We start from the raw sequence: 25,249 nt of genomic DNA on the forward strand, positions 1-25,249 counted from the left end.
CACACAGCATACTGACACACACAGCATACTGACACACACACAGCATACTGACACACACACATCATACTGATACACACAGCATATTGACACACACACAGCATACTGACACACACATCATACTGACACACACACACAGCATACTGACACACACACAGCATACTGACACACACATCATACTGACACACACATCATACTGACACACACAGCATACTGGCACACACACAGCATACTGACACACACACACATCATACTGATACACACAGCATATTGACACACACACAGCATACTGACACACACATCATACTGACACACACACACACAGCATACCTACACACACACAGCATACTGACACACACACAGCATACTGACACACACATCATACTGACACACACACAGCATACTGACACACACAGACAGCATACTGACACACACACAGCATACTGACACACACACACATCATACTGATACACACAGCATATTGACACACACACAGCATACTGACACACACATCATACTGACACACACACACAGCATACCTACACACACACAGCATACTGACACACACACAGCATACTGACACACACACAGCATACTGACACACACAGACAGCATACTGACACACACAGCATACTGACACACACAGACAGCATACTGACACACACACAGCACACTGATACACACACAGCACACTGATACAATATGACACTGTATGCATGCCTAGTTCCATCTGACTAATTATAAAGTTAGTATTACAATGGATGTATGTATTGATTAATAAACCCCCTCCTATCTCACAGCCCTGGGGGTCCCTCTCTCTCCCCCCGCCTGTCTCTCTAACTCTGGTTGCTAGGCACAGTGCGTCCATGACAACCAGGCAACGTGAGTCAGGCTGCCGTGAGACCCCGCCCCCCCCTCACTATTAGTCGGCTGGCCGGCATGGACCGCAATGCCGCTCCCCGATTGGCTGCCGAGCCTGCTCGTCAAGTCAGGAAGGCGTGGAATGTTTAATTTTTCACTGGGTGCAGGGATGCTCCGGGCTGGTGTCATAATCCACAACACACAGGGTCACCCTGCTCCCCAACACTGACTACCTACCTGCAGGTGAGTCCCTGCTCCCCAACACTGACTACCTACCTGCAGATGAGTCCTTGCTCCCCAACACTGACTACCTACCTGCAGGTGAGTCCTTGCTCCCCAACACTGACTACCTACCTGTAGGTGAGTCCCTGCTCCCCAACACTGACTACCTACCTGCAGGTGAGTCCCTGCTCCCCAACACTGACTACCTACCTGCAGGTGAGTCCCTGCTCCCCAACACTGACTACCTACCTGCAGGTGAGTCCTTTCTCCCTATCCCTGGCTACCTACCTGCAGGTTAGTCCTTGCTCCCCAACACTGACTACCTATCTGCCGGTTGAGTCCCTGCTCCCCATCCCTGTCTACCTACCTGCAGGTGAGTTCCTGACCCCATCCCTGTCTACCTACTCTGCCTACTACCTCTGTCTAGCTGCAGGTGAGTGCCTGCTACCCATTCTTGACTACCTGCAGGTGAGTCCTTGCCTCCATTCCTTAATATCTAGCAGCAGATATTGCTGCCTGCAGGTGAGTCCTAACTCTCCATTTCTGTCTAACTACCTGCAGATTAATTTAACCTCTGCATCTCCTCTATCTATCTGCAGGTGAATCCCTGTCCCGTATTTCAGTCTACCTACCTTCAAGTCTCACACTTTGCACTTTTACAGTCATAGCACCTGTCTACCTATATGCAGGTGTCCTGGTCCAGCACCCATCTAGCTGCTGACATATTAGACTTATACCAGACACTATCTGCCTGCAGTTATTCCAGACCAACACTTATATACCTACAGATATATGAGTCATTTCTCACCACCTATCTACCTGCAGGTAATTCTCAGCCTCTGCAATCTACCACTGGCTACCAACATGCAGTACAAAGGTACATGAGTTTCAGTCCAGTCATAATCCATTATCTGAGGTTGGGTCACACACCAGCACTTTCCTTGGTGAGGTCCAACCCAATACATGTCTAATTCTCTGTAAGTCCCAGCAACTAATTTTACGCCTGCAGGTGAATTAAAAAACCTCTATCTACCTACATGCAACCTACTCCATGTAACCAAAATCAATAATTAAATTATGCTGCTGCCACCTAAAATCCAATATCTCTGTATACCCTATTATTTTTATCTTCTACCTCAATGCAAAGAATGTGACAAATGTATTTATTTTCTAATTGAATTTGTACCGAATATCTAATTCTGTTCTTTATAGCACAAGACCTTGACTATTCCTTATATATTGATTTTTTTTTTTTTTTGCCCGGGCAGTGAGGATAATGGTGCACTAAGAAAGGTTAATTTATTTATTATGGTGAACTAAGAAAGGGTTATTTATGGAATTGAGATTGGGGATTTACTTAAGAAAAAAATACAACATTTAAATGTTGGATTTAAAAAGTCGACATCATTAATTGTGAAACTTTTTAATACCGCCACATTAAAACACTGCAGCATTATATTGCCAATTATCATAATGACCAGTAGTACAGACTGGATAATATGTTATAATGGCAATAGCTGTAGCATTGCACCTCGTGATTTAAGTTTAGGGTTAGTTACTGTTAGGGAGTTAGGGAGTTCTCATCTTTAAGATCTTGTGGACTCTATAACTCCCTTATAGAAATATTTGCTATAATTGTTGCTTTTATGAACAAAACCACAGTATTTCGTTATTAGCTAAATTATAAACAAATATATGTTTCCATGGTGACATGTGAAATGTACACACTACCTAATTGGTTGTCAGGTCACATTATCGCACTGTTTACTCTTTCAGTAAATTGTAAACTGTTGAAAATTCCAAGTCAATTTAGCCCATTTTGGCTAACATAGAAGATTTTTTGTAATTTGGCTATTTTTGAAATTTACTTTAAACTCCTGGTAATTCATGCTTTAGTAAAAACCCTGTCTGTTTCGGTGTTTACAATTTATAAGATATTTCAACTAACAGCAAAAGCAGGATTGCATGAACTGTGTAGGTAAATGGCCCTAGGGGCCTCTATATGGGCAGCCCTGGTGGAGACTGTAATTGAGCCAAAATGCTGTATTATGTATCTTTGAAGCATAGAATGCATGGATACCCATAGAAGTGCGTGTCATCATATGTAAGTGTTGCAAAGACATTAAGTACATGTTTGTAAGAGATAAGATTGTTTATCATTGAGATTAATTATCAGCGGGTATCTCTGTGCACGTCTGAGCACTGTAAGTAGAGGAAGCCTCGTGTGTGGCATTCACTGCAGCCCTAGAGAGAATAAACTGAAACTGCATAGAAACAGGATCACTCATTATCGCCATGAAATAGTGCCGACATTCCTTTTTATCTGTGCATAATTGTAGGTATCGCTTACAATAGAGGATGTCTCATTGCTCACAAAGATAATATACACTACTATTTGCCTCGGTGTGAATGAAAAGCAATCAGTAACATGTCGTAGAAGCCGTTGTGGGTTCCTACGCATTTTGCTACAATTTACTGTCTGTGCGGCTAGATTTTGGGGTGCTATAAATGTATAGGGTACCTATGACTAAACAACATCAGAATGCTTGCAAATAACTTCAAACCTATTTTTTCACTTGGGTTCATTTATTGTCCACAGTGTTTGGGTGCCCTGTAGGAATGTTTGAATTATCTTGAATATAATTATAAACAAACCTTTTTTAAAGGCTAGGATTTATTTTTATTTTAACTTTGATTGAGACAAAAGTACATCACAATTAGTATTTAATTGTCTCTACTCATTAGTGACCTTTTAAATTGTGTGCAGCTAAAGATGATAACCTGATACCACCATGGTAACCACACTAAACCAACACAGGAGGAGGGTTGATCTGTATTACAACTTATCCTATGTTTTTTGTCTGTTTTTTAAATAGGATTCTTGTGTTACATGCTGATCAACGAACATGGATCTTTTAGGATCAACAGTGACAGCAACCTATGCCAGACCCAGACCAACCCCTACTAATTTTCTACCAGCTATTTCCACCATGGCCTCAAGTTACAAGAACCGTTACCCAAACTATTCCCTTAGCCATAGCATGAGTCTACCTTGGCGCCCAAGCACATATTACAAAGTGGCGTCTGTCACCCCCACCCTTGCGTCACTCTCCAAGAGCGCTCCAGGGTTAAGCCCAGCCCAGATCCATCCATTCCCAGGAAACAGAACAGCACTTTTTACCAGATATTCCCCGGACGACTGGTACAAATCCAATCAACAGAACTACAGGGAATCAGAGTCTTCCAGGCGCAGTGCGGAGAGGTTACGCCTTGACACCAGCCGACTTATTCAAGAGAAGGAACAGAAAACGCGAAAATTTCAGAGTGACACCAGTAAGGACTTGGGAGTACGGGTCAATGATATTACGTTTTGGAAATCAGAAATCATTCATGAAATCGATCAAATGATTGGTGAAACAAACGCGTTGTCTGAAGTCAAGAGACGATTGGAGAGAGCTCTGGCAGAGACGGAAGGTCCTCTTCAGGTATACTTCCTTAACGTTACTTTCCAATGGGTTGAAGGTGGTGGGATGGAGGAAGTAAATTAGAAATCATCTCTGCAATACAACATTTCATCTACATCTAGGAAACTGTGCCCAATCTATGCTGCTCATTCCCTTCTAAAAAGACACCATACACAATATACATACTATATAGATTTATATGGAGGAAAGGACTGAGGCTGAGGCTCAAACCTGACGTGTGTTAAACTGAAGAACTGATGATATTTTGTGATACTTGTATTGTTTAATGTGCTTATTGGTTATTATTTTGAGACTATAGGTTTTCTTCTGTCCAGCCCCCTTTGCCCCCAAAAAATGACTTGCGCCGGGACTCCTCGGCTGCAGGCTCCAGCTATGCCATCAGTGATAGCAGCAAGCATGTTGATGTATATCTCCTAACTTCTTGCCTCCGCAAGTTGGGACGCATGTGTGGAGTCCTGAGGGGGCATCACCATTAACGTGTCGTGTCATTAGCATTGCCCACAATGGGTGGGCCACCGAAAAAATGGTCCGTATCATCAACAAAACTGTTTTATCAGGACCATGCAGTGATTGATGCACTCCCTGAATGGTCCTAGTACCCACTCCACAGTGCAAGTGTGTCTAGTGATGCGTCTGAGCTGTGCTGCCCGGGGAACGTTCCCTGGAGTCTACAGATGCAGGACACGAGGGAACTAAAGCAGGACAGCACTTCAAAATCAGGACTGTCCCGCCAAAAGCGGGACAGGTGAGAGGCATGTTGATGTCACCTGTGAGCTTGTCCAATCCAATGAATCTCATAGAGGAGCTTTGGATTGGAGAGTGCATGCACAGCCATATGCCACACTCCTCCAATGAAATGCGGCATTGGATTCTCAGACTGAATTTGACTAAATCTGGAGAAGGATGTACCTCTAGTGGCTGTCAGGAAGACAACCACCAGAGGTGGATTTAACCCTGCTATGTAAGCATTGCCGTTTCTAAAAAAAACAGGAATGTTTGAAGGGTTAAAACGAATTGAGTATTTTAATAATCTGATTTTTATATAGCAACTACCTCTAAATATTATAGGCACAGTATTATCATTATTTCTACAATAACTAATCATAGTGATGCAAGAAGTTTTAAAAAATCTTTTTGATTAAACTTCCCGCACCCACTTCCACTAACTCTGCCCAAACTGGACAGCTGTATTATGCAGTGGGTGCCGAAGATGGCTTTTAGACTCTTTGAATCCCAGCCACTTCAGTAACCTATAGTAATTATGGTGCTTAGAGTTTGGTTTTAATTGGACTGAATTGGCAGATGAGTAATAGATGTTATTTCTACTACCTGTATAATACACAGGGGTATCTTTAGCCTGTCCACTGCAATAACTGCACGTATGTCAAACAGTTTATAGTCCTGCTAATATCTGGCTCCTTTAACCTCTATCTTTGGCAATGTTCCAATTAAAACACTTTAGTTCAGGTTTAGCTAATGTTTAACTCCTCGAGTGCTGGATGTTAGGCCCTGAAAGCTCATTGGTCCCCTGTCCTCCTACAAAAGGTCTGATTTTGCTGACACTAAGCTTCTAGCTTACAATAAGAATTTCTCGATTAATTTGTTCAAATAGCACTCTAAAGATAAGATGTTGTGTATAATACCTCATCAAACGTTATCTCACTCAGATGCTAAATGCAACCGCATAAAAACCTTTGAGGAACATTTTCCCTGAGGGTCATAACCTATAACCCCGTACCCCAATAAATACATAAAACATGTGAATCTATGGACACAGTATGAATGTAATATAGGTGAGATAAGCATCACTGGTCAGACTGTATATCAGTGGGGTTACTTACTAAACTAAAAATTCAAATAACTAAACTAAAGGTGAAATAAGTATCACTGGTCAGACTGTATATCAGCAGGGATATTTACTAAACTAAAAATTCAAATAACTAAACTGAAAGTGAAATAAGCACTCGGAGTACGACTGAGATGGAGATTTTTATTTTTCTTGACTAATCATTTAAATGAAATTCCAGCAACTCGAGTCATAACTAGGAATCCCTGGGCCTTTGTGTGAGAATCAAAGAGGGGCCACCTATTGCTCCCCCTATGTAGTACACCTGAGTGGGATTGTGCAGGGGTTGGCTGAGTGTGACTGTGTTAGTTGGCTGAGTGTGACTGTGTTAGTTGGCTGAGTGTGACAGTGTTAGTTTGCTGAGTGTGATATGGAACTGTGAAGTGTGTATACATATATAGGAGAGAGAGAGAGAGAGAGAGAGAGAGAGTAGGGATTGCAGTCATAGCCATATTAGTCCAGTGACATAGATGTAAAATAACAGATAAAATTAGTATCTTATTTAATATATATTATATAATACCTTTTTTTATTGGTATATATATATCACTGACAGACACACTGAAAGACACACACTCATTAATAGACACACACACGTACTGACATACACACACATGCTGACACACACACACACTCATTGACATACACACACTCACTGATACTGGCATACTCACACACATACACATTCTCTCACACACACTCACAAAAATGTTATTTATAATTATATTATATAATATATAATATATATATATATATATATATATTATATAAGTCCACCATGCCTTTGGGAAAGCTGGTGTGGGCTCTCTCTGCTTTTCCCTGGGGTCCAGTGTGGGACTGCTCTGATCTTCATGTACTTGCTGCACTTTTCACTCACGGGCTGTTTAATGTTGCCGGGGCCAAAGTGACATCATAACCCGGCTACCGGCATCACCGCAGGGTGCACCAGGGTGCAATGAAGGAAGAGCTCCCTCGCTGCCCATGCTTAACCCCTTTCCGTACTCACTATATTTTGGCAGAGTAGGCATGTGTTGTCGGGGTAAGTAGGTGATTGCTCTGCTATAGTACATAGCTGCCTGTCTCTGCGTGGGCCCTGTGATGGCCAAACAGCCAGCTAATGGGCCCTCCTGACAGGCAGAACACTGAAGGACTGGTCGCTCTTTACCGACCCCTGGTGTTTTGCCACTGAGTCAACATGAGTATTACTTAAAGAGTCTGTCTTTATGAAATGCTTAATATGTATGTTCTGAGGGCAGAGTCACTTTAAAGGAAGGCACTATAACAATTTCATCTCATTAAAATAGTTGTAAAGTTCCTGGAGTCCTTTCGCGCTGTCCCTCCATTCGGTGTTAAACCATATTCAAGCAGTTTAACACTAAGTAAGGCTCACTGGCTTCCCATAGCCCAGCCCCCACTGGAGGTGTGACTAAGTCACTGATTACACACTTCCTTTTAGCCATACCAATTCACAACAGCAATGGGAGCTGTGCACTCAGCTGACAGTCTCAGCCAATCACTCAGTCAATTCCTCATTAGCCCAGAGCACAAAGGAGATGGGTTGCTGGGGACTCTAGTTTAGCATTAAACCTATAATAAAGGTTTAATGTTGAATGAAAGGATGGTGTCATGTGTCCTCCAGGCACTATAACTACTTCAATGAGATTAAACAGTTACTGTGCCAATGAATGATGGAGCAAGGAGCTAGAGCAAAGGAATGTTTTTGGAAACCTGAGACAGTTTGCACGTATACTGAATGGTAACTGACCCTCGTTAGATTTATTGCCTTCATAGGGCTAGTCATACAAATGTGGACTTTGAATTGAATTATAAGAAGGCAAGAGATCATCAATGACACATGTACAGTCAGAAAGGCATGCACGTAGAGAATGGATACCTATGATCTCGGTCACATTCATTCTCTGAAAGGGTGTATCCTTAATGGCAGATAAGCAATCCAGGACCTTAATATGAGTCATCTGATTCCAGCGTGGGCCCTCTGTCCCTGACTCGAGGAGTAAAACAGTCAGCACAGGAATAAACGTGATCTTAAAGAAAGATTGGAATAATGCACAATTTAACACTTTAACTGACAACCCGCATGGAATGCACTTTTCTCTGGCATGTTAAGAGTTAAAAGAATCTATCAGGTATATGTACACCTATTTCAAAAAATTTAAATTAGAGTCGATACAGGAGCCAACAGCTAGCTCTCTGGTTGGGATGAATCTAAACTTCCCATAATCCTTTGCTATCCTATGTGCTCGCTCAGTGGTTCGAACCCCAGTGCTCAGGGCTCACCAATGATCAAGGTTTTGTCAGTATCCCCTATGGAATAGAAATAAAAAACATATATCTCTAACATTAGACTAAGGTTAGATTATTGGGGCCCCTGCAACATTTAAATATGTAGCACTTTTAACCGTTACTTCACCTCCCCATCAGAGATGATAAAAATAACAAAGTATTTAACCAGGAAAGGTACATTCAGATTACTCTGGTTTTTAAGTACGTCCTGGAGATGTTACCTTAGCCCAACATCCAGGGGTTGTTACTATTACCCAATGTAAAAGTATGAATTTTACCTACCTCAGAAGGATGAAGGGCTGAGTACACCCTGCCGGTTTTTGAAGCTACAACCCAAGGGTTGAACAGATTCTACTAATGATGCATTAGCCCCCTGAGCTATCTCTCCAGCCAGATATGATGATCTCAGCCAATCTAATTCTTCTCCATAGTGCTCAATGTATGTCTGTGGAGAGAGTTGGTGCATTGGAGGTCCACCATAGGAAGCGCCTCTGGTGGCTGTCTGCGTTACAGCTAGTTGCGGTGTCTTAACAGCTGCATTACACTGGCTTTTCTCATAAAAGGCAGTGAACAATATAGAAGAGATGGGAGGGATATTTGTTACCCAACCCTGTCATATAGGAGTACTTTGGCTTGTGTTGGAGACATGTATCATAAACCATAATCCCCTATTATTTCTGATAGTAATAGCATATACAAACCAACTAAAAGACCATGGTTTATTCATCAGTTAGTGTCCTGCCCAGAACAGCAGTGTAGCTATTCCATGTCTTTTTACGATCTTAACCTGCAATGCCATTTCTGCTGAAGGCCACTCCATGCGTCTACAACTCCATTAGCATTCCATTTGTAAATCTTCCTCAGTATTGGAGATGAGGTCTTACACATGATCTAGAAAACAGTATCAGTGCCTATGTATTTCTCTCCAGCTAATCCCTCTTCCTTTACACCCAGGTATTCTGATGTTTTCCATTACAGTACCTGTAATCTGATTTAATAGGTGTAATTAAGTGATCTGTCATGTAAAAATTATAAAGTTACATAGTCATTCAGGCTGAACAAATTCTCGGATTAAACTGTTTACTTATTCCTTCTCCACGTAAATCAGTTTCAAATTGTGCCTCAAAAGACTGAACAAAATCCAATTTGAATCCAGTGACAATTACGTTATCTGTTATAGCACTAAATATCCTGCTTTGCTTCCTACCCCTAGTCCCCTCCCCAAAAAACCCCACTCAAAACAAAGAGAAAACTGCACCTAGGCCTATATTAAAGACATTTATTTATTAAATCAAAAACCTCTTCAGACAGAGTATCTTTCTTTTTAATGTGAAGATCCATAGACACCAGATGCTGGTTTTATGGTGAAGCGAAGAATTTATTATACATTAAACATATTATTATCCCCTACCATAATAAATGAAGACAACACAGCAATTGTATGCACAGACTGCTGCTTAGAGATATCTAAAAAATAAAATACATCCCTAAAACCACACTGGTTTAGAGAAGCCTATCAGTTCTCATTCCCTAAAACCTTCATATACCTTCACCCATCTACTCTGCCCCCTTCTCCCAAACACTACTCCCATCCTTGGGTATATACAGATCATTTGTATATTTATCCCTCATCCCTTTAGATTGTAATTTTATTTGGGCAAGGACTTCTTCGCCCACTATTCCAGTATGTCATAATTCTTTTTTTTTAGAATTAAAGGGACACTATAAGCACCATGAAAAAAAAATAGCGTAATGGAGCATTTTTAGTATATAGATCGTGCCCATGCAATCTCACTTCTGATTTCTCTGTTATTTAGGATTTAGATCACTTTATTTATGCAGCCTGAGCCACACCTCTTGTGCATGTGACCTACATTGTCTCCCTACACATTTCCTGTAAAGAGACATCTGATGTTTAAACTTTGTTTATTGCACAGTCTGTTTAATGAATGTCTTATCTCCTACTCTGTTAATAGCCTGGAAGACCCTGCAGAAGCCTCCTGTGTATGCTTCTGTGTCCTAAATATCAGAGAATTTAGCAATTAGACTGCATTGGCATGATCTATACAGTAAATATTTGTGATTGTATTTCCATGTCTTTCTGGTTTCCACGAGTAACTATGTTAGTAGTGTAAAATATAGGTATAGGTCTGCATGTTGTCTGATTATTTGAGATGTATTGTGTTACTTAATAATTATTTGACTGTCTTATGACAGCATTAAGCAGCACAATTAGTATCCTTGATTAAAGGACATCATTAATGAGGTAAGCCTTCTTGGATTTCAATCACACAGCTCAAGCCTGATTCAGCTTTATATCCCGTGTATACATTGTAGCCAAGATATCCTCTGCAACACACCCCAGGCACAGACACAGACAATGGTTGCTACAAACAGTGCATACAATGTGCTGAGGAGTTCTCTTTATAACATTATATCACATGGACATTTCACTGTCCAGAGATCTGTCCTTTGTTACACATTGCAAGTTGTGGTATGTTGCAACAGTGACTCGATTAGCTATAGTACTTAACCGCTTTAGCTCTCAATTAACCGGTTTCCTCTCTGTTATCTGCCTTCCACCCTTATCATTCCACAGTCTTAACCTGAGTAAATTACATAATCTGCCCTCCATCCTAATCTGTACACTTTACCTAAAATGCCCTCCATCCTAATCTGTACACTTAACCTAATCTACCCTCCATCCTAACCTGTACACTTTACCTAATCTGCCTCCATCCTTATCTGTACACTTTACCTAATCTGCCCTCCATCCTAATCTGTATACTTTACCTAAAATGCCCTCCATCCTAATCTGTAAATTTAACCTAATCTACCCTCCATCCTAACCTGTACACTTTACCTAATCTGCCCTCCATCCTTATCTGTACACTTTACCTAATCTGCCCTCCATCCTAATCTGTACACTTTGCCTAATCTGCCCTCCATCCTTATCTGTACACTTTACCTAATCTGCCCTCCATCCTAATCTGTATACTTTACTTAAAGTGCCCTCCATCCTAATCTGTACACTTTACCTAATCTGCCCTCCATCCTAACCTGTGCACTTTACCTAATTTGCCCTCCATCCTAACCTGTACACTTTTCCTAATCTACCCTCCATCCTAATCTGTATACTTTACCTAAAGTGTCCTCCATCCTAATCTGTACACTTTACCTGATCTACCCTCCATCCTAACCTGTGCACTTTACCTAATCTACCCTCCATCCTAATCTGTATACTTTACCTAATCTGCCCTCCATCCTAATCTGTACACTTTACCTAATTTGCCCTCCATCCTAATCTGTATACTTTACCTAAAGTGACCTCCATCCTAATCTGTACACTTTACCTAATTTGCCCTCCATCCTAACCTGTACACTTTACCTAATCTACCCTCCATCCTAATCTGTATACTTTACCTAAAGTGCCCTCCATCCTAATCTGTACACTTTACCTAATCTACACTCCATCCTAATCTGTGCACTTTACCTAATCTGCCCTCCATCCTAAACTGTATACTTTACCTAATCTGCCCTCCATCCTAATCTGTATACTTTACCTAAAGTGACCTCCATCCTAATCTGTACACTTTACCTAATTTGCCCTCCATCCTAACCTGTACACTTTACCTAATCTACCCTCCATCCTAATCTGTATACTTTACCTAAAGTGCCCTCCATCCTAATCTGTACACTTTACCTAATCTACACTCCATCCTAATCTGTGCACTTTACCTAATCTGCCCTCCATCCTAAACTGTATACTTTACCTAATCTGCCCTCCATCCTAACCTGTACACGTTACCTAATCTGCCCTCCATCCTAATCTGTACACTTTACCTAATCTGCCCTCCATCCTATTCTGTATACTTTACCTAATCTGCCCTCCATCCTAACCTGTGAACTTTACCTAATCTGCCCTCCATCCTAACCTGTGCACTTTACCTAATCTGCCCTCCATCCTAACCTGTGCCCTTTACCTAATCTGCCCTCCACCCTAATCTGTACACTTTACCTAATCTGCCCTCCATCCTAACCTGTGCACTTTACCTAATTTGCCCTCCATCCTAATCTGTGCACTTTACCTAATCTGCCCTCCATCCTAACCTGTGCACTTTACCTAATCTGCCCTCCATCCTAATCTGTATACCTTACCTAATCTGCCCTCCATCCTAATCTGTACACTTTACCTAATCTGCCCTCCATCCTAACCTGTGCACTTTACCTAATCTGCCCTCCATCCTAATCTGTATACTTTACCTAATCTGCCCTCCATCCTAATCTGTATACTTTACCTAATCTGCTCTCCATCCTAACCTGTGCACTTTACCTAATTTGCCCTCCATCCTAATCTGTACACTTTACCTAATCTGCCCTCCATCCTAACCTGTGCACTTTACCTAATCTGCCCTCCACCCTAATCTGTACACTTTACCTAATCTGCCCTCCATCCTAACCTGTGCACTTTACCTAATTTGCCCTCCATCCTAATCTGTGCACTTTACCTAATCTGCCCTCCATCCTAACCTGTGCACTTTACCTAATCTGCCCTCCATCCTAATCTGTATACCTTACCTAATCTGCCCTCCATCCTAATCTGTACACTTTACCTAATCTGCCCTCCATCCTAACCTGTGCACTTTACCTAATCTGCCCTCCATCCTAATCTGTATACTTTACCTAATCTGCCCTCCATCCTAATCTGTATACTTTACCTAATCTGCTCTCCATCCTAACCTGTGCACTTTACCTAATTTGCCCTCCATCCTAATCTGTACACTTTACCTAATCTGCCCTCCATCCTAACCTGTGCACTTTACCTAATCTGCCCTCCATCCTAATCTGTATACTTTACCTAATCTGCCCTCCATCCTAATCTGTGCACTTTACCTAATCTGCCCTCCATCCTAACCTGTGCACTTTACCTAATCTGCCCTCCATCCTAATCTGTATACTTTACCTAATCTGCCCTCCATCCTAACCTGTGCACTTTACCTAATCTGCCCTCCATCCTAACCTGTGCACTTTACCTAATCTGCCCTCCATCCTAATCTGTATACTTTACCTAATCTGCCCTCCATCCTAACCTGTGCACTTTACCTAATCTGCCCTCCATCCTAACCTGTGCACTTTACCTAATCTTCCCTCCATCCTAACTTGTGCACTTTACCTAATCTGCCCTCCATCCTAACCTGTGCACTTTACCTAATTTGCCCTCCATCCTAACCTGTGCACTTTACCTAATCTGCCCTCCATCCTAACCTGTGCACTTTACCTAATCTGCCCTCCATCCTAATCTGTATACTTTACCTAATCTGCCCTCCATCCTAACCTGTGCACTTTACCTAATCTGCCCTCCATCCTAATCTGTATACTTTACCTAATCTGCCCTCCATCCTAACCTGTGCACTTTACCTAATCTGCCCTCCATCCTAACCTGTGCACTTTACCTAATCTTCCCTCCATCCTAACCTGTGCACTTTACCTAATCTGCCCTCCATCCTAACCTGTGCACTTTACCTAATTTGCCCTCCATCCTAACCTGTGCACTTTACCTAATCTGCCCTCCATCCTAATCTGTATACTTTACCTAATCTGCCCTCCATCCTAACCTGTGCACTTTACCTAATCTGCCCTCCATCCTAACCTGTGCACTTTACCTAATCTTCCCTCCATCCTAACTTGTGCACTTTACCTAATCTGCCCTCCATCCTAACCTGTGCACTTTACCTAATTTGCCCTCCATCCTAACCTGTGCACTTTACCTAATCTGCCCTCCATCCTAACCTGTGCACTTTACCTAATCTGCCCTCCATCCTAATCTGTATACTTTACCTAATCTGCCCTCCATCCTAACCTGTGCACTTTACCTAATCTGCCCTCCATCCTAATCTGTATACTTTACCTAATCTGCCCTCCATCCTAACCTGTGCACTTTACCTAATCTGCCCTCCATCCTAACCTGTGCACTTTACCTAATCTTCCCTCCATCCTAACCTGTGCACTTTACCTAATTTGCCCTCCATCCTAACCTGTGCACTTTACCTAATCTGCCCTCCATCCTAATCTGTATACTTTACCTAATCTGCCCTCCATCCTAATCTGTGCACTTTACCTAATCTGCCCTCCATCCTAACCTGTGCACTTTACCTAATCTGCCCTCCATCCTAATCTGTATACTTTACCTAATCTGCCCTCCATCCTAACCTGTGCACTTTACCTAATCTGCCCTCCATCCTAATCTGTATACTTTACCTAATCTGCCCTCCATCCTAACCTGTGCACTTTACCTAATCTGCCCTCCATCCTAACCTGTGCACTTTACCTAATCTTCCCTCCATCCTAACTTGTGCACTTTACCTAATCTGCCCTCCATCCTAACCTGTGCACTTTACCTAATTTGCCCTCCATCCTAACCTGTGCACTTTACCTAATCTGCCCCTCCATCCTAACCTGTGCACTTTACCTAATCTGCCCTCCATCCTAATCTGTATACTTTACCTAATCTGCCCTCCATCCTAACCTGTGCACTTTACCTAATCTGCCCTCCATCCTAATCTGTATACTTTACCTAATCTGCCCTCCATCCTAACCTGTGCACTTTACCTAATCTTCCCTCCATCCTAACCTGTGCACTTTACCTAATCTGCCCTCCATCCTAACCTGTGCACTTTACCTAATCTTCCCTCCATCCTAATCTGTATACTTTACCTAATCTGCCCTCCATCCTAACCTGTGCACTTTACCTAATCTGCCCTCCATCCTAACCTGTGCACTTTACCTAATCTTCCCTCCATCCTAACCTGTGCACTTTACCTAATCTGCCCTCCATCCTAACCTGTGCACTTTACCTAATCTGCCCTCCATCCTAATCTGTATTGTTCCCTTCCCATCTTTCCCTTTAAATATGTATAATTTGCCTTATCCTCTCTCCAGTTTACGTGGTATCCTTTACTTGAGCACCCCCCATCTTTACCGGTAAACTATCCTTATTATCACTTCATCCTAACTTTCCCCATCATCCCTTCCACTAATTATGTATCACTTCCCTTATCACTCTTTTCTGCTATTAGTAAAATGAATAATATACAAACTGTTTTGGCATTCTTTCATGATTTCTATTATTATGTGACTCTGCCAGGGACATCTGAATGGATAATAAAAGTTTATGGTTATTTTTATGACTTTATGAAGGAGAGTGATTTACGGTGTTGCTTGACTTGCAGGTTGCTCAGGAATGTCTGTATCACCGCGAGAAGCGAATGTCAATAGACCTTGTACACGATGACGTGGAGAAACAACTCCTACAGGTGATTCTTGTCACGGTGTAATACCCCAACACGCAGAGTTCAGTACGTCAAGGGACAAGACAGAGAAATAACATATAACCGGGCCTTAAATTGCTCAGACTTAATATTAGACAGAGAAAAAGCATACTCAGTAACAAGCCGAAGGCCGGGTGACAGAGAGACAGTGAAAACGAGAATTAGCTGTAGTCAGGAACACGGCAATCAGTCAGAAAGGCAAACAAGAAAGGAAAGGGTTAAAGATAAATACAGAGTCAGAAAAAAACAAGGTCAATACAAGAATACAACACAATAGATTATGGAACACACTAAAGGTTACTGGGACAGAAACCACAGTATACAGGCCCAAATAACATGCTATCTACGATTGGTCCACGTCATGCCTGCGCTTTCAAAATGTGCGTGCATGGGGGCGCTCGAATGACGCAGGCCAATGGGAGCCTAAAACTATTTGGGGCTCTTATTTCCCCTTCAAGAGCATACTCACGCCGCTCTTTAATTAATTAATTAATTCATTATACACTGTGTGTTTCTCGACTGTTCATTACAGTCGGCGCACGCGGCCCGCTCAGCAAGTGGAAAGCACCCACTGTTGACAGTTACTACGGCTGGATTAGCAATGTGTTTCTGTGTCAGTTTCTTAATCCAAACCTGTCCTCCTGTGACCAAACAGGCCTAAATACCACACTGGACCGGCTTTAGCATAGGTGAGGTAATCAGTGTTTTGGTTATTTTTACTGGGACAGCTGTGAAGTAGTAGAGAGTGTCAGGATATTGTAAGATCAAAGCTTAAAGGACCACTATAGGCACCCAGACCACTTCAGTTTAATGAAGTGGTCTGGGTGCCAGGTCCCTCTAGGGTTAACCCTGCCTCAGAGAAACTGCTATGTTTACATATGGGTTAATCCAGCCTCTAGTGGCTGTCTCATTGACAGCCGCTAGAGACGCTTCTGCGCTTCTCTCCGTGATTTTCACAGTGAGAAGACGCCAGCGTCCATAGGAAAGCATTGAGAATGCTTTCCTATGGACTGACTAAATGCGCGTGCGGCTCATGCCGCGCATGCGCATTCAGCCGATGACAGCCAAAGGAGGAGGAGAGTCCCCAGCGCCGAGGAAGCCCGGCGCTGGAGAAAGGTAAGTGTTTAACCCCTTCCCCCAACTTCAGCCCAGCGGGAGGGGGGCCATGAGGGTGGGGGCACCCTCAGGGCACTATAGTGCCAGGAAAACGAGTTTGTTTTCCTGGCACTATAGTGGTCCTTTAAGGAGTATAGGTAGGAACAGAGGTAGGCATCTTTTGGCACTCCAGATGTGGACTACATCTTCCAGGATGCATTGCCAGCATCATGGCTGTGAGAGCTTTGTGGGAGATGTATTCCACAACAACTCGAGTGTCGACAATTTCCTACCTATGAGTAAGAAATTGATAAAGATAGGTAGAATAGCATAACAGAGGCAGAAGATCATTTCACCAGTCCTTGGAGTGGCTGTGAATAACAAAATGCATCGTAAGAAGCATGGAACATATAAAAGACTGTTACCAGGTAAACGTATATCGGTTAACTAACCGAGATTGAGGTGCCGGAAATGCAGAGTATCAATAGACAAGTCATGTCTTCTCTTTGGTTGGCTGTGAAGTACATCCAACTTCTGCACAGCCAGTCACTGGTCCTGCCAGGCATTCATTGGCTGACAGAGTCAGCTGACCACTCTCAGTCAATGATTACAGTTCTGTGCATAGAATTATGCACAGAATTGACATTAGTCAGCACAGCAACTCTAATTCCGGGCAGGCTGATGATATCCCAATGACACCTCCGGCAGCTGAAGAGTTAATTTCTGTATATGCAGTGTTTCTGAAAATGAGGCGGTGTGGATAAGGAGATAGGCAAATGGACTTATGGACACCAAAACATAATTCTTTTGAGCACATAAAAAAAAAAAAAAATCAGCATATTAATGAGGCCAAAACCTATCAAATGCATTAAAGTTGTGTTAGTGCCTGGAGTGTCTATTTAAGCGTTCTCTTCCTTCTGCATCCATTAGGAGGTAGACTGCATCAAATCCTGTCAAGAGAGAATGAAGAGGCACCTGGAAAAGACAGTGGCACAGCTTGCGTAAGGCATTTATTTCGATTTTACTTCATGTATATTACCATTCACACCGGACAGACCTGGGACTTCAAAATAGAGTTGTACATTTGAGTTATACAGAGTTATACAGATCATATTTACGGATTTTATCCTATCTCAGGTTGTTCAATATTTTGTATATATATTCAACGTATTCTGGGTGTTTTCCACTTTCTACTTGGTTGTACATTTGAAAGCCCATAAGCCTCATTTAGAACATTTGAGTACGAACGCACAAAGTGTTCACTTTCCAATTGTGTTTTCTGATAAAAACATGACTTTGTGTAGAGCTATCCTGATCAGACTTTCAAATGCAGGCTGTTTAAGACTGTGTATTCACTGCTGCTCTGGGCATCTCAACACAGTGTAGAAGGAGGGACAGTTGTGACCGACCACTCGTGGTCCTCCATAGAAGGAGGTTCATGGCCGAACTGTCCTGGCACAGTTTTAGAATAAACCCCAATGCATCGTTCTGCATGTTGATGTGGGAAGGTTTAAAGAAGTGTTAAGTCCTGTTGAAAAGCACAGTATATTGTTAAGCATTTTATCTATAAAGTTCAGGTAGAAGGATAGAAGGACAGGGCTGGGCTCTTGATTGGCCAATGTTCTCCAATACTTTGTTAAACCTGCCCTAGCATTCCTTTTTTCTATGTATTTCTGGATGTTACCAGGCACGTAGTAGGATTGCAAAGTGCTCTAGGCAGGTTATCAGTTCGGAGCTTCTCTTCTAGTATAGATGGTGACCGTGGCCAATTTTGGTCAAGTATATTCATTGTACTCTGAACCCTGTCTCAGACCTCTCTGAGACAGCCTACTAATAATACAGCTAAGTCTATTGCAGTTATAGTCACTTACCGTCTATATGACCATCTCTCAATCTACTTTCTTCTAGTTCTAACAGAGCGGCCCAGCACGAGCTGGAGAGAGATATCAGTGACAAACATGCAGCCCACCGCATCGACGAGAAGTGCCAGAATCTGCGGAATACCTCTGAAGGCATAGGATATTACCGAGGCGTGGAACGCGTTGATGCCACGTAAGTGGACTGCCGTTAATATCTAAATTATTGGGATGAAGGACGAGGCACCAGGTAGCTTTCAATCTGTTACTGAACAGATGAAACATGGATTTTGTTTAATATTCAGTCTTCTGTTTCCTTCAGAATTTCAATTCCAGAGTCGTGGGCAAAGTTTAGTGATGATAACATCTTGAGGTCACAGAGTGAACGCGCAGCCTCCGCTAAGCTCAGAGAAGATGTGGAGAACCTTCTCAATGTCACATCCAATGAGATGTGGAGTCAGTTCAATCAGGTCAACGTCATGTTCACTAATCGCATTTCGGAGACGGCTGATGCCAAGAACAAGCTGCAGAGTCACCTAGCAAAGGTATGGGCCTGGGAATAAAATCCCTTTAAGCTACAATTTGAACCAACTGTCTAAATCAGGGTTAAGCAAACGGTAGATGCCCGGTTGTTATAGTACTGCAACCTCCATGATACTTGAACATTCTAAAGACTGGCAAAACATAATGGCAGTTATAGTTCATCTGGGAATATACCTTTCACCCAGCTCTGGTCTAAATGTTCACTACATTCTTACAGCTGATTCTTTTAATTTCGAACCAGTGAAGGTCTTCAGATACCTGCTAACCACCATTTTGCTCAGTCGTAACATACAAGACAGTGGAACATGAGTTCTTCAATGGTACAAAATGCCTGTTGAACATTCCTATAAATGGAAAAAAAAATATTTGTCTTAAATATAGAGAGAACCACCCACAAAGCTTACAAGGCAAACCATGCCGGGTTCGCCAGTCAAACAGGAGAAAGGTTATGAATTCCCAAACACATTCTGTGCCAAAAGTATTAAAGTTTGCAGGAAATGTGTCCCAGGAGCTAGATTTTCATTAACCCACACTGTCAAACCTAATTGCATGAAGCTATTGGTGCAATATTTATTCCAATATAAAGTTTCATTTTTATTTAGTGCTTGATTATAATCAGGGCCGCCATCAGGGGGGTACAGACAATACGGCTGTATGAGGCCTGGGTTGCAAATATCCAATGTGTTAACGCCATATATATGTGATGGGCCCCTGGCTGTCTGTATAATGAAGAGAGGGGCCCAGAAAACCCCAGCAAGAGTTGGAGAGAGAAGCTGCCAGAAGCAGACGAGGATGTTTGCTAGGCCCTCTCTGCACTATACAGCACCTGGCAGCCTGCCCAAAGCCACCGGGCTACCAGAGAGTGTAATGTACCCCCGCCCTGACTCAGGTAAGAGGCATGGAAGGGGCGGGGGGAGTAAAATTACATTAAAAAATAAATAAATAAAAATGCAGCACCTATCCTACTCCACATATTCACTCACATTACATCTACTACACAAATATACACTGCATCCACTACACTAACACACTCTGCATTCACTATACACATAGCATCGACTACACACACTGCATCCACTAAAAACACAAGGTATCCACTACACACACTGCATCCACTACACAAACACATACTGCATTCACTAGACACATAGCATCCACTACACACATACTCTGCATCTATTACACGCACACACTGCATACACTATACGCATCCACTATACACATCCTCCACATCCACTATACACACACTGCACCCGCTACACACACACACACACACTTTATTCACTACACACACACACTGCATCCACTACACGCACACACTGCATCCACTACATGCACACACTTCATTCACTACATGCACACGTTTCATTCACTACACACACACTGCATTCACTACACACACACTGCATTCACTACACACACACACACTGCATCCTTGTGGGTGGACTCTGGATGGACTCTGTGGGTGGATTTGGGTGCCCACAATTTGTGGTGAATTGGTGGTAAATTTAGAAAGATTAAGGACAAAGTGCAGGAGAGAGAAGGTCAGACAACCAGTATAGGAGACAAAGACCAGCAGGATGCAGGAGAGAAGAAGACAGGTGGGAAAAGGATCAAAGGACAAAAATGACTGATGTAGAGCTGGATTTAGGAGAGAGAAGGTCATACCGTGACTGAATGGACAAGGGGGGACATACTGGTGTCAGATGGACAAGGGAGAAGGGCATACAGGGGTCAGTTGGAGGATAGAGAAAGTCATACATTGGCAGAGTGGAGGAAGGAGAAGGGCACAATGGTTCGGGAGGGAGAAGGGCATTCTTTGGCAATATGGCAGTGAGAAAAAGACAGATGGGCAGCAAAAGAGGCAGGATAGGGAAGGAAAATAATTTAATGCTTTGAAGAATAATAACATCTAGAATTGCGAATATTATAGAATATTACTTCCTCTTATCCTGCTGTAGACACTGCAAGAAATCTTTCAAACAGAAATGGCAATAGAATCCATCAAAAAGGCCATCAAGGATAAAATGGCTCCTATGAAAGTAGCGCAGACTCGCTTGGATGAGCGCACCAGACGCCCTAATATCGAGCTATGCCGTGATATTGCACAGATGCGGTAAGGCTGCCGTTATTGGCTTGATGGGGTTATTAGTTATTTGTGATATATTTAATAAGACAAAAATAAGACCATATATCCCATTGTACAGCGCTATGGAATTTTGCTGGCGCTATATAAATAATAAAATAATAATAATAATAATAATATTAAATGAGGGGAAAAAAAACAAATCTTTCACAAGTATATGTGTAAATTATTTGATGCCTTGCTAGACCAAGTCATAGGGAACATTTTAATAGACTTTCACTGCATTTATAATACGTAATGGAATATTTATAAAAGTGTTCTGAAAAGTATTTGTTAAAGGGACACTATAGTCACCTGAACAACTTTAGCTTAAAGGGAAACTCCAGTGCCAGGAAAATGATCTGTTTTCCTGGCACTGGAGGGTCCCTCTCCCTCCCACCCCCCAATCCCCAGTTACTGAAGGGGTGAAAACCCCTTCAGTGACTTACCAGAGGCAGCGACAGGTCCCACGTCGCTGCTTCCTCCTCCCTTCCTCCTCCTCCTCCTGCACATTAGCGCACCCCATAGGAAAGCATTGAAAATGAATTTCAATGCTTCCCTATGGGGAATAGAGCGACGGTGGAGGTTTAAAAAAACTGCAATAATTACACTTGCAGGGTTAAGGGTAGTGGGAGTTGGCACCCAGACCACTCCAATGAGCAGAAGTGGTCTGGGTGCCTGGAGTGTCCCTTTAATGAAGCCGTTTTGGTGTATAGATCATTTCCCTGCAGCCTCACTGCTAAATCCTCTGCCATTTAGGAGTTAAATCCCTTTGTTTATGAACCCTAGTCACACCTCCCTGCATGTGACTTGCACAGCCTTCCATAAACACTTCCTGTAAAGAGAGCCCTATTTAGGCTTTATTTATTGCAAGTTCTGTTTAATTAAGATTTTCTTATCCCCTGCTATGTTAATAGCTTGCTAGACCCTGCAAGAGCCTCCTGTATGTGATTAAAGTTCAATTTAGAGATTGAGATACAATTATTTAGGTAAATTACATCTGTCTGAAAGTGAAACCAGTTTTTTTTCATGCAGGCTCTGTCAATCATAGCCAGGGGAGGTGTGGCTAGGGCTGCATAAACAGAAACAAAGGGATTTAACTCCTAAATGACAGTGAATTGAGCAGTGAAATTGCAGGGGAATGGTCTATACACTAAAACTGCTTTATTTAGCTAAAGTAATTTAGGTGACTATAGTGTTCCTTTAAATGCTGTTATTTTGTTTATATTTAGTAAAGTCTTCTAAAAGTGATCTTCTTTTCAGTAGAAGGCCAAATTTAAAGTGATGGAAGCAACAGATAAAACAAACAAACAAACAAAAAACAAACAGATTTAATAAATTGCGCCAAATAATTTTTGTTCTGAAAGCGATCTAAAAAGTGATAGTTATAGCTAACCCACCAATTTTCGCAGAAATTTCCTTTTCAGAAGAACACCAATTTTATAGTGACAGAAGCAACAAAACAATAACAAACAAAACAGAATGAATAAATTGCGCCAACATTTTTTAATTAGGGTTTATTGACCAAACACTGAATAGTAATGAATTGAAACACAATTTTCAAATGTTGACCAACACTGGCAAACTGAAAAAATCCTGCAACTCAGTATTGTCACGGCTAATATGGGGTAATTTAGCATAAATGGGGCTACGGTAATTTGTTTTCATATAACTACAATTTGGTGAATAACGCTCCTTTATGGAGACCTTGCAAATATCTCCATAGTATACATTGAATCCTCCTTCCTTACAGAGATACAGAGCCCTGTTAATATTTATAGGTTACATGGTTTAACACAACCTCTATTTAGACTTAGTCTTACTATGCAAATCCCATTCCTAATCTTTGTATCCATTTCAAGCTCTTTTTATTGTTATATTTTTTTACTGTCAGTATGAAGGGCGCACATAAATAGATAATACTAATACAGAATATGCTTGTAAATGACCTTGCATGACCTTCCAAAAGACCAGCTGTGCTTTGCCATCAGCCGTGTCTAAGCAGAGCTGGTGTCAGTATTTGAAAATGGACGATGTTTACCACTTTATGAATTCTTTTCTCCCTCATACCTCTCCTTCTCAGGCTCTTCCACGAGGTCCAAGAGATCGATGACACCATTCAGGCTTTGCAGCAACGTCTCCGGGAGGCTGAGGACACTCTGCAGATGCTGGTCCACACTAAAGCGAACCTCGAACATGACCTGTCTATCAAGGCAAACTCTCTTTTTATTGACCAGGAGAAATGTATGGGCATGAGGAAGAGTTTCCCCAGCACACCTCGGCTGGTGGGCTACACATAAACCGTCTTGGGTGGTTGACTGGTAAAAGAGTGCTAATCTAAGACAAATAAATTCATCACTCCCACCTGGTATTCACTCACCTGTGTTGTGCTTTTACAATGTGTGGTTTTTACACGCAAAACTCTAAATTATAGTCATGCAGAGATTATATTAAAAATTAATAATATTTTATGCAAAAATGTGATTTATTCCTCACTGTGTGTGACACGATGCCAGCCTAAAACTAAACCACTCCAGATAGGATCTCAGTTTAATCACAATGGATAAACCAGTAATAATGTCTGTGTGCTTGAGTCTGGACTACTGCTCCTTCATCGGCCAAATTCCTACACTCCGTAACAACACTAAAAGTAACACTCTGATGTTATTATCAAATAGACTTAATGGTATTTTAGATTTAGCCCACACACTCCCTCACGTTGTCTAGGGGAGTCCGGTAAAGTGTTAAGATTCCCCTAATCACTTTTTAATGAACCCCTGATCCTACAAGATCACTTTAAATATATGCAAAAACAAAACGACAAACAAATAAACAAACAAACAAAACAAAACAAAACTAAACAACAATAATGTAACAATGACTGGCAGGAAGCTAAGATTGAGGCACACAGTTGAGGGATAATGAGATGTAGATTTCTCTAATTCATATTATAAAAACATAGGGATATGTAAATACAAGATTAATAATCCTGGGATGTGAAAATTCTCCTATAAATGGAATAAATGTAAGTCTGCTACAGTTACAGAGTTATCCCGGAAGCAGAAGCTATTGACCATTTGGCATTAAAAGTGTGTATGATTTATCTCTTAAAATAATGAAAAATCACTGAGCAATTAATTAGAATGAAAAGTTACAAAAAATATATCATTTTAATAGATGCTACAACAATGGTGCCCATTCCTCGTGTTCAGCACTAGATAGCCACGTAAAATATATAAATTCCAGTTTGTTCAATACAAAAAATCTTGTAACAGCAATATGGAAGGAGTTATGAAAACACGTTATTGTTCTGTGCAAATATCTGCTATATTTAAAATGAAACACAGGACCCTGATTTAATTGAGTTTATAGGTGTGCACGTAAGGGAAAGGCACACCCCTATAATCTCAATTAAATCAGGGTCCTTTTTCTCTCAACCTTTTTGGCCAATACGTCCGCTAGGATATGGAAAAGCAACATCACCAGTGTGATATTGTTAGAAGAATTGGTATTCAAAAGATGATGTCCATACCAGCAGGACTCTTGGGTAGGAAGATACGGTGCACTAGTATACAAAATACAAATAT

At 41.7% G+C, this 25,249-nt stretch overlaps 2 protein-coding genes across 5 annotated transcripts in view; both read left to right on the forward strand.

Annotated features, from left to right (window-relative positions):
* Positions 1–25,249, forward strand: part of PMP22 (peripheral myelin protein 22) — a 423,464-nt gene that overhangs the window by 357,721 nt on the left and 40,494 nt on the right. The gene's annotated exons all lie outside the window — the stretch shown is intronic.
* TEKT3 (tektin 3) lies at positions 1,023–24,031 on the forward strand. 4 transcript variants are annotated; one of them, XM_063453369.1, is made up of 9 exons: positions 1,057–1,101; positions 1,508–1,552; positions 3,957–4,565; positions 15,945–16,028; positions 18,069–18,139; positions 19,047–19,190; positions 19,317–19,539; positions 21,499–21,653; positions 23,746–24,031. In XM_063453369.1, the coding sequence occupies exons 3-9, from the start codon at positions 3,987–3,989 to the stop codon at positions 23,960–23,962; spliced, it is 1,473 nt and encodes a 490-aa protein (XP_063309439.1). In that variant the 5' UTR covers positions 1,057–1,101; positions 1,508–1,552; positions 3,957–3,986; the 3' UTR covers positions 23,963–24,031. The 4 variants fall into 4 exon arrangements, with proteins under 4 accessions (XP_063309437.1, XP_063309439.1, XP_063309438.1 ...); XM_063453367.1 differs by lacking the exon at positions 1,508–1,552 and having other exon boundaries at positions 1,023–1,101; XM_063453368.1 differs by lacking the exons at positions 1,057–1,101; positions 1,508–1,552 and adding an exon at positions 1,155–1,335.

This window comes from Pelobates fuscus, chromosome 5, assembly GCF_036172605.1.
Source record: "Pelobates fuscus isolate aPelFus1 chromosome 5, aPelFus1.pri, whole genome shotgun sequence".
NCBI classification, from domain to species: Eukaryota; Metazoa; Chordata; class Amphibia; order Anura; family Pelobatidae; genus Pelobates; species Pelobates fuscus.

Excerpts from the sequence above, each read along its gene's own strand:
- TEKT3 (XM_063453367.1), top strand. The coding sequence starts at position 3,987 with ATGGATCTTTTAGGATCAACAGTGACAGCAACCTATGCCAGACCCAGA. Across the intron at positions 19,540-21,498 it reads TGCAGAGTCACCTAGCAAAG|ACACTGCAAGAAATCTTTCA; the intron begins GTATGGGCCTGG and ends ATCCTGCTGTAG. Across the intron at positions 21,654-23,745 it reads CGTGATATTGCACAGATGCG|GCTCTTCCACGAGGTCCAAG; the intron begins GTAAGGCTGCCG and ends TCTCCTTCTCAG.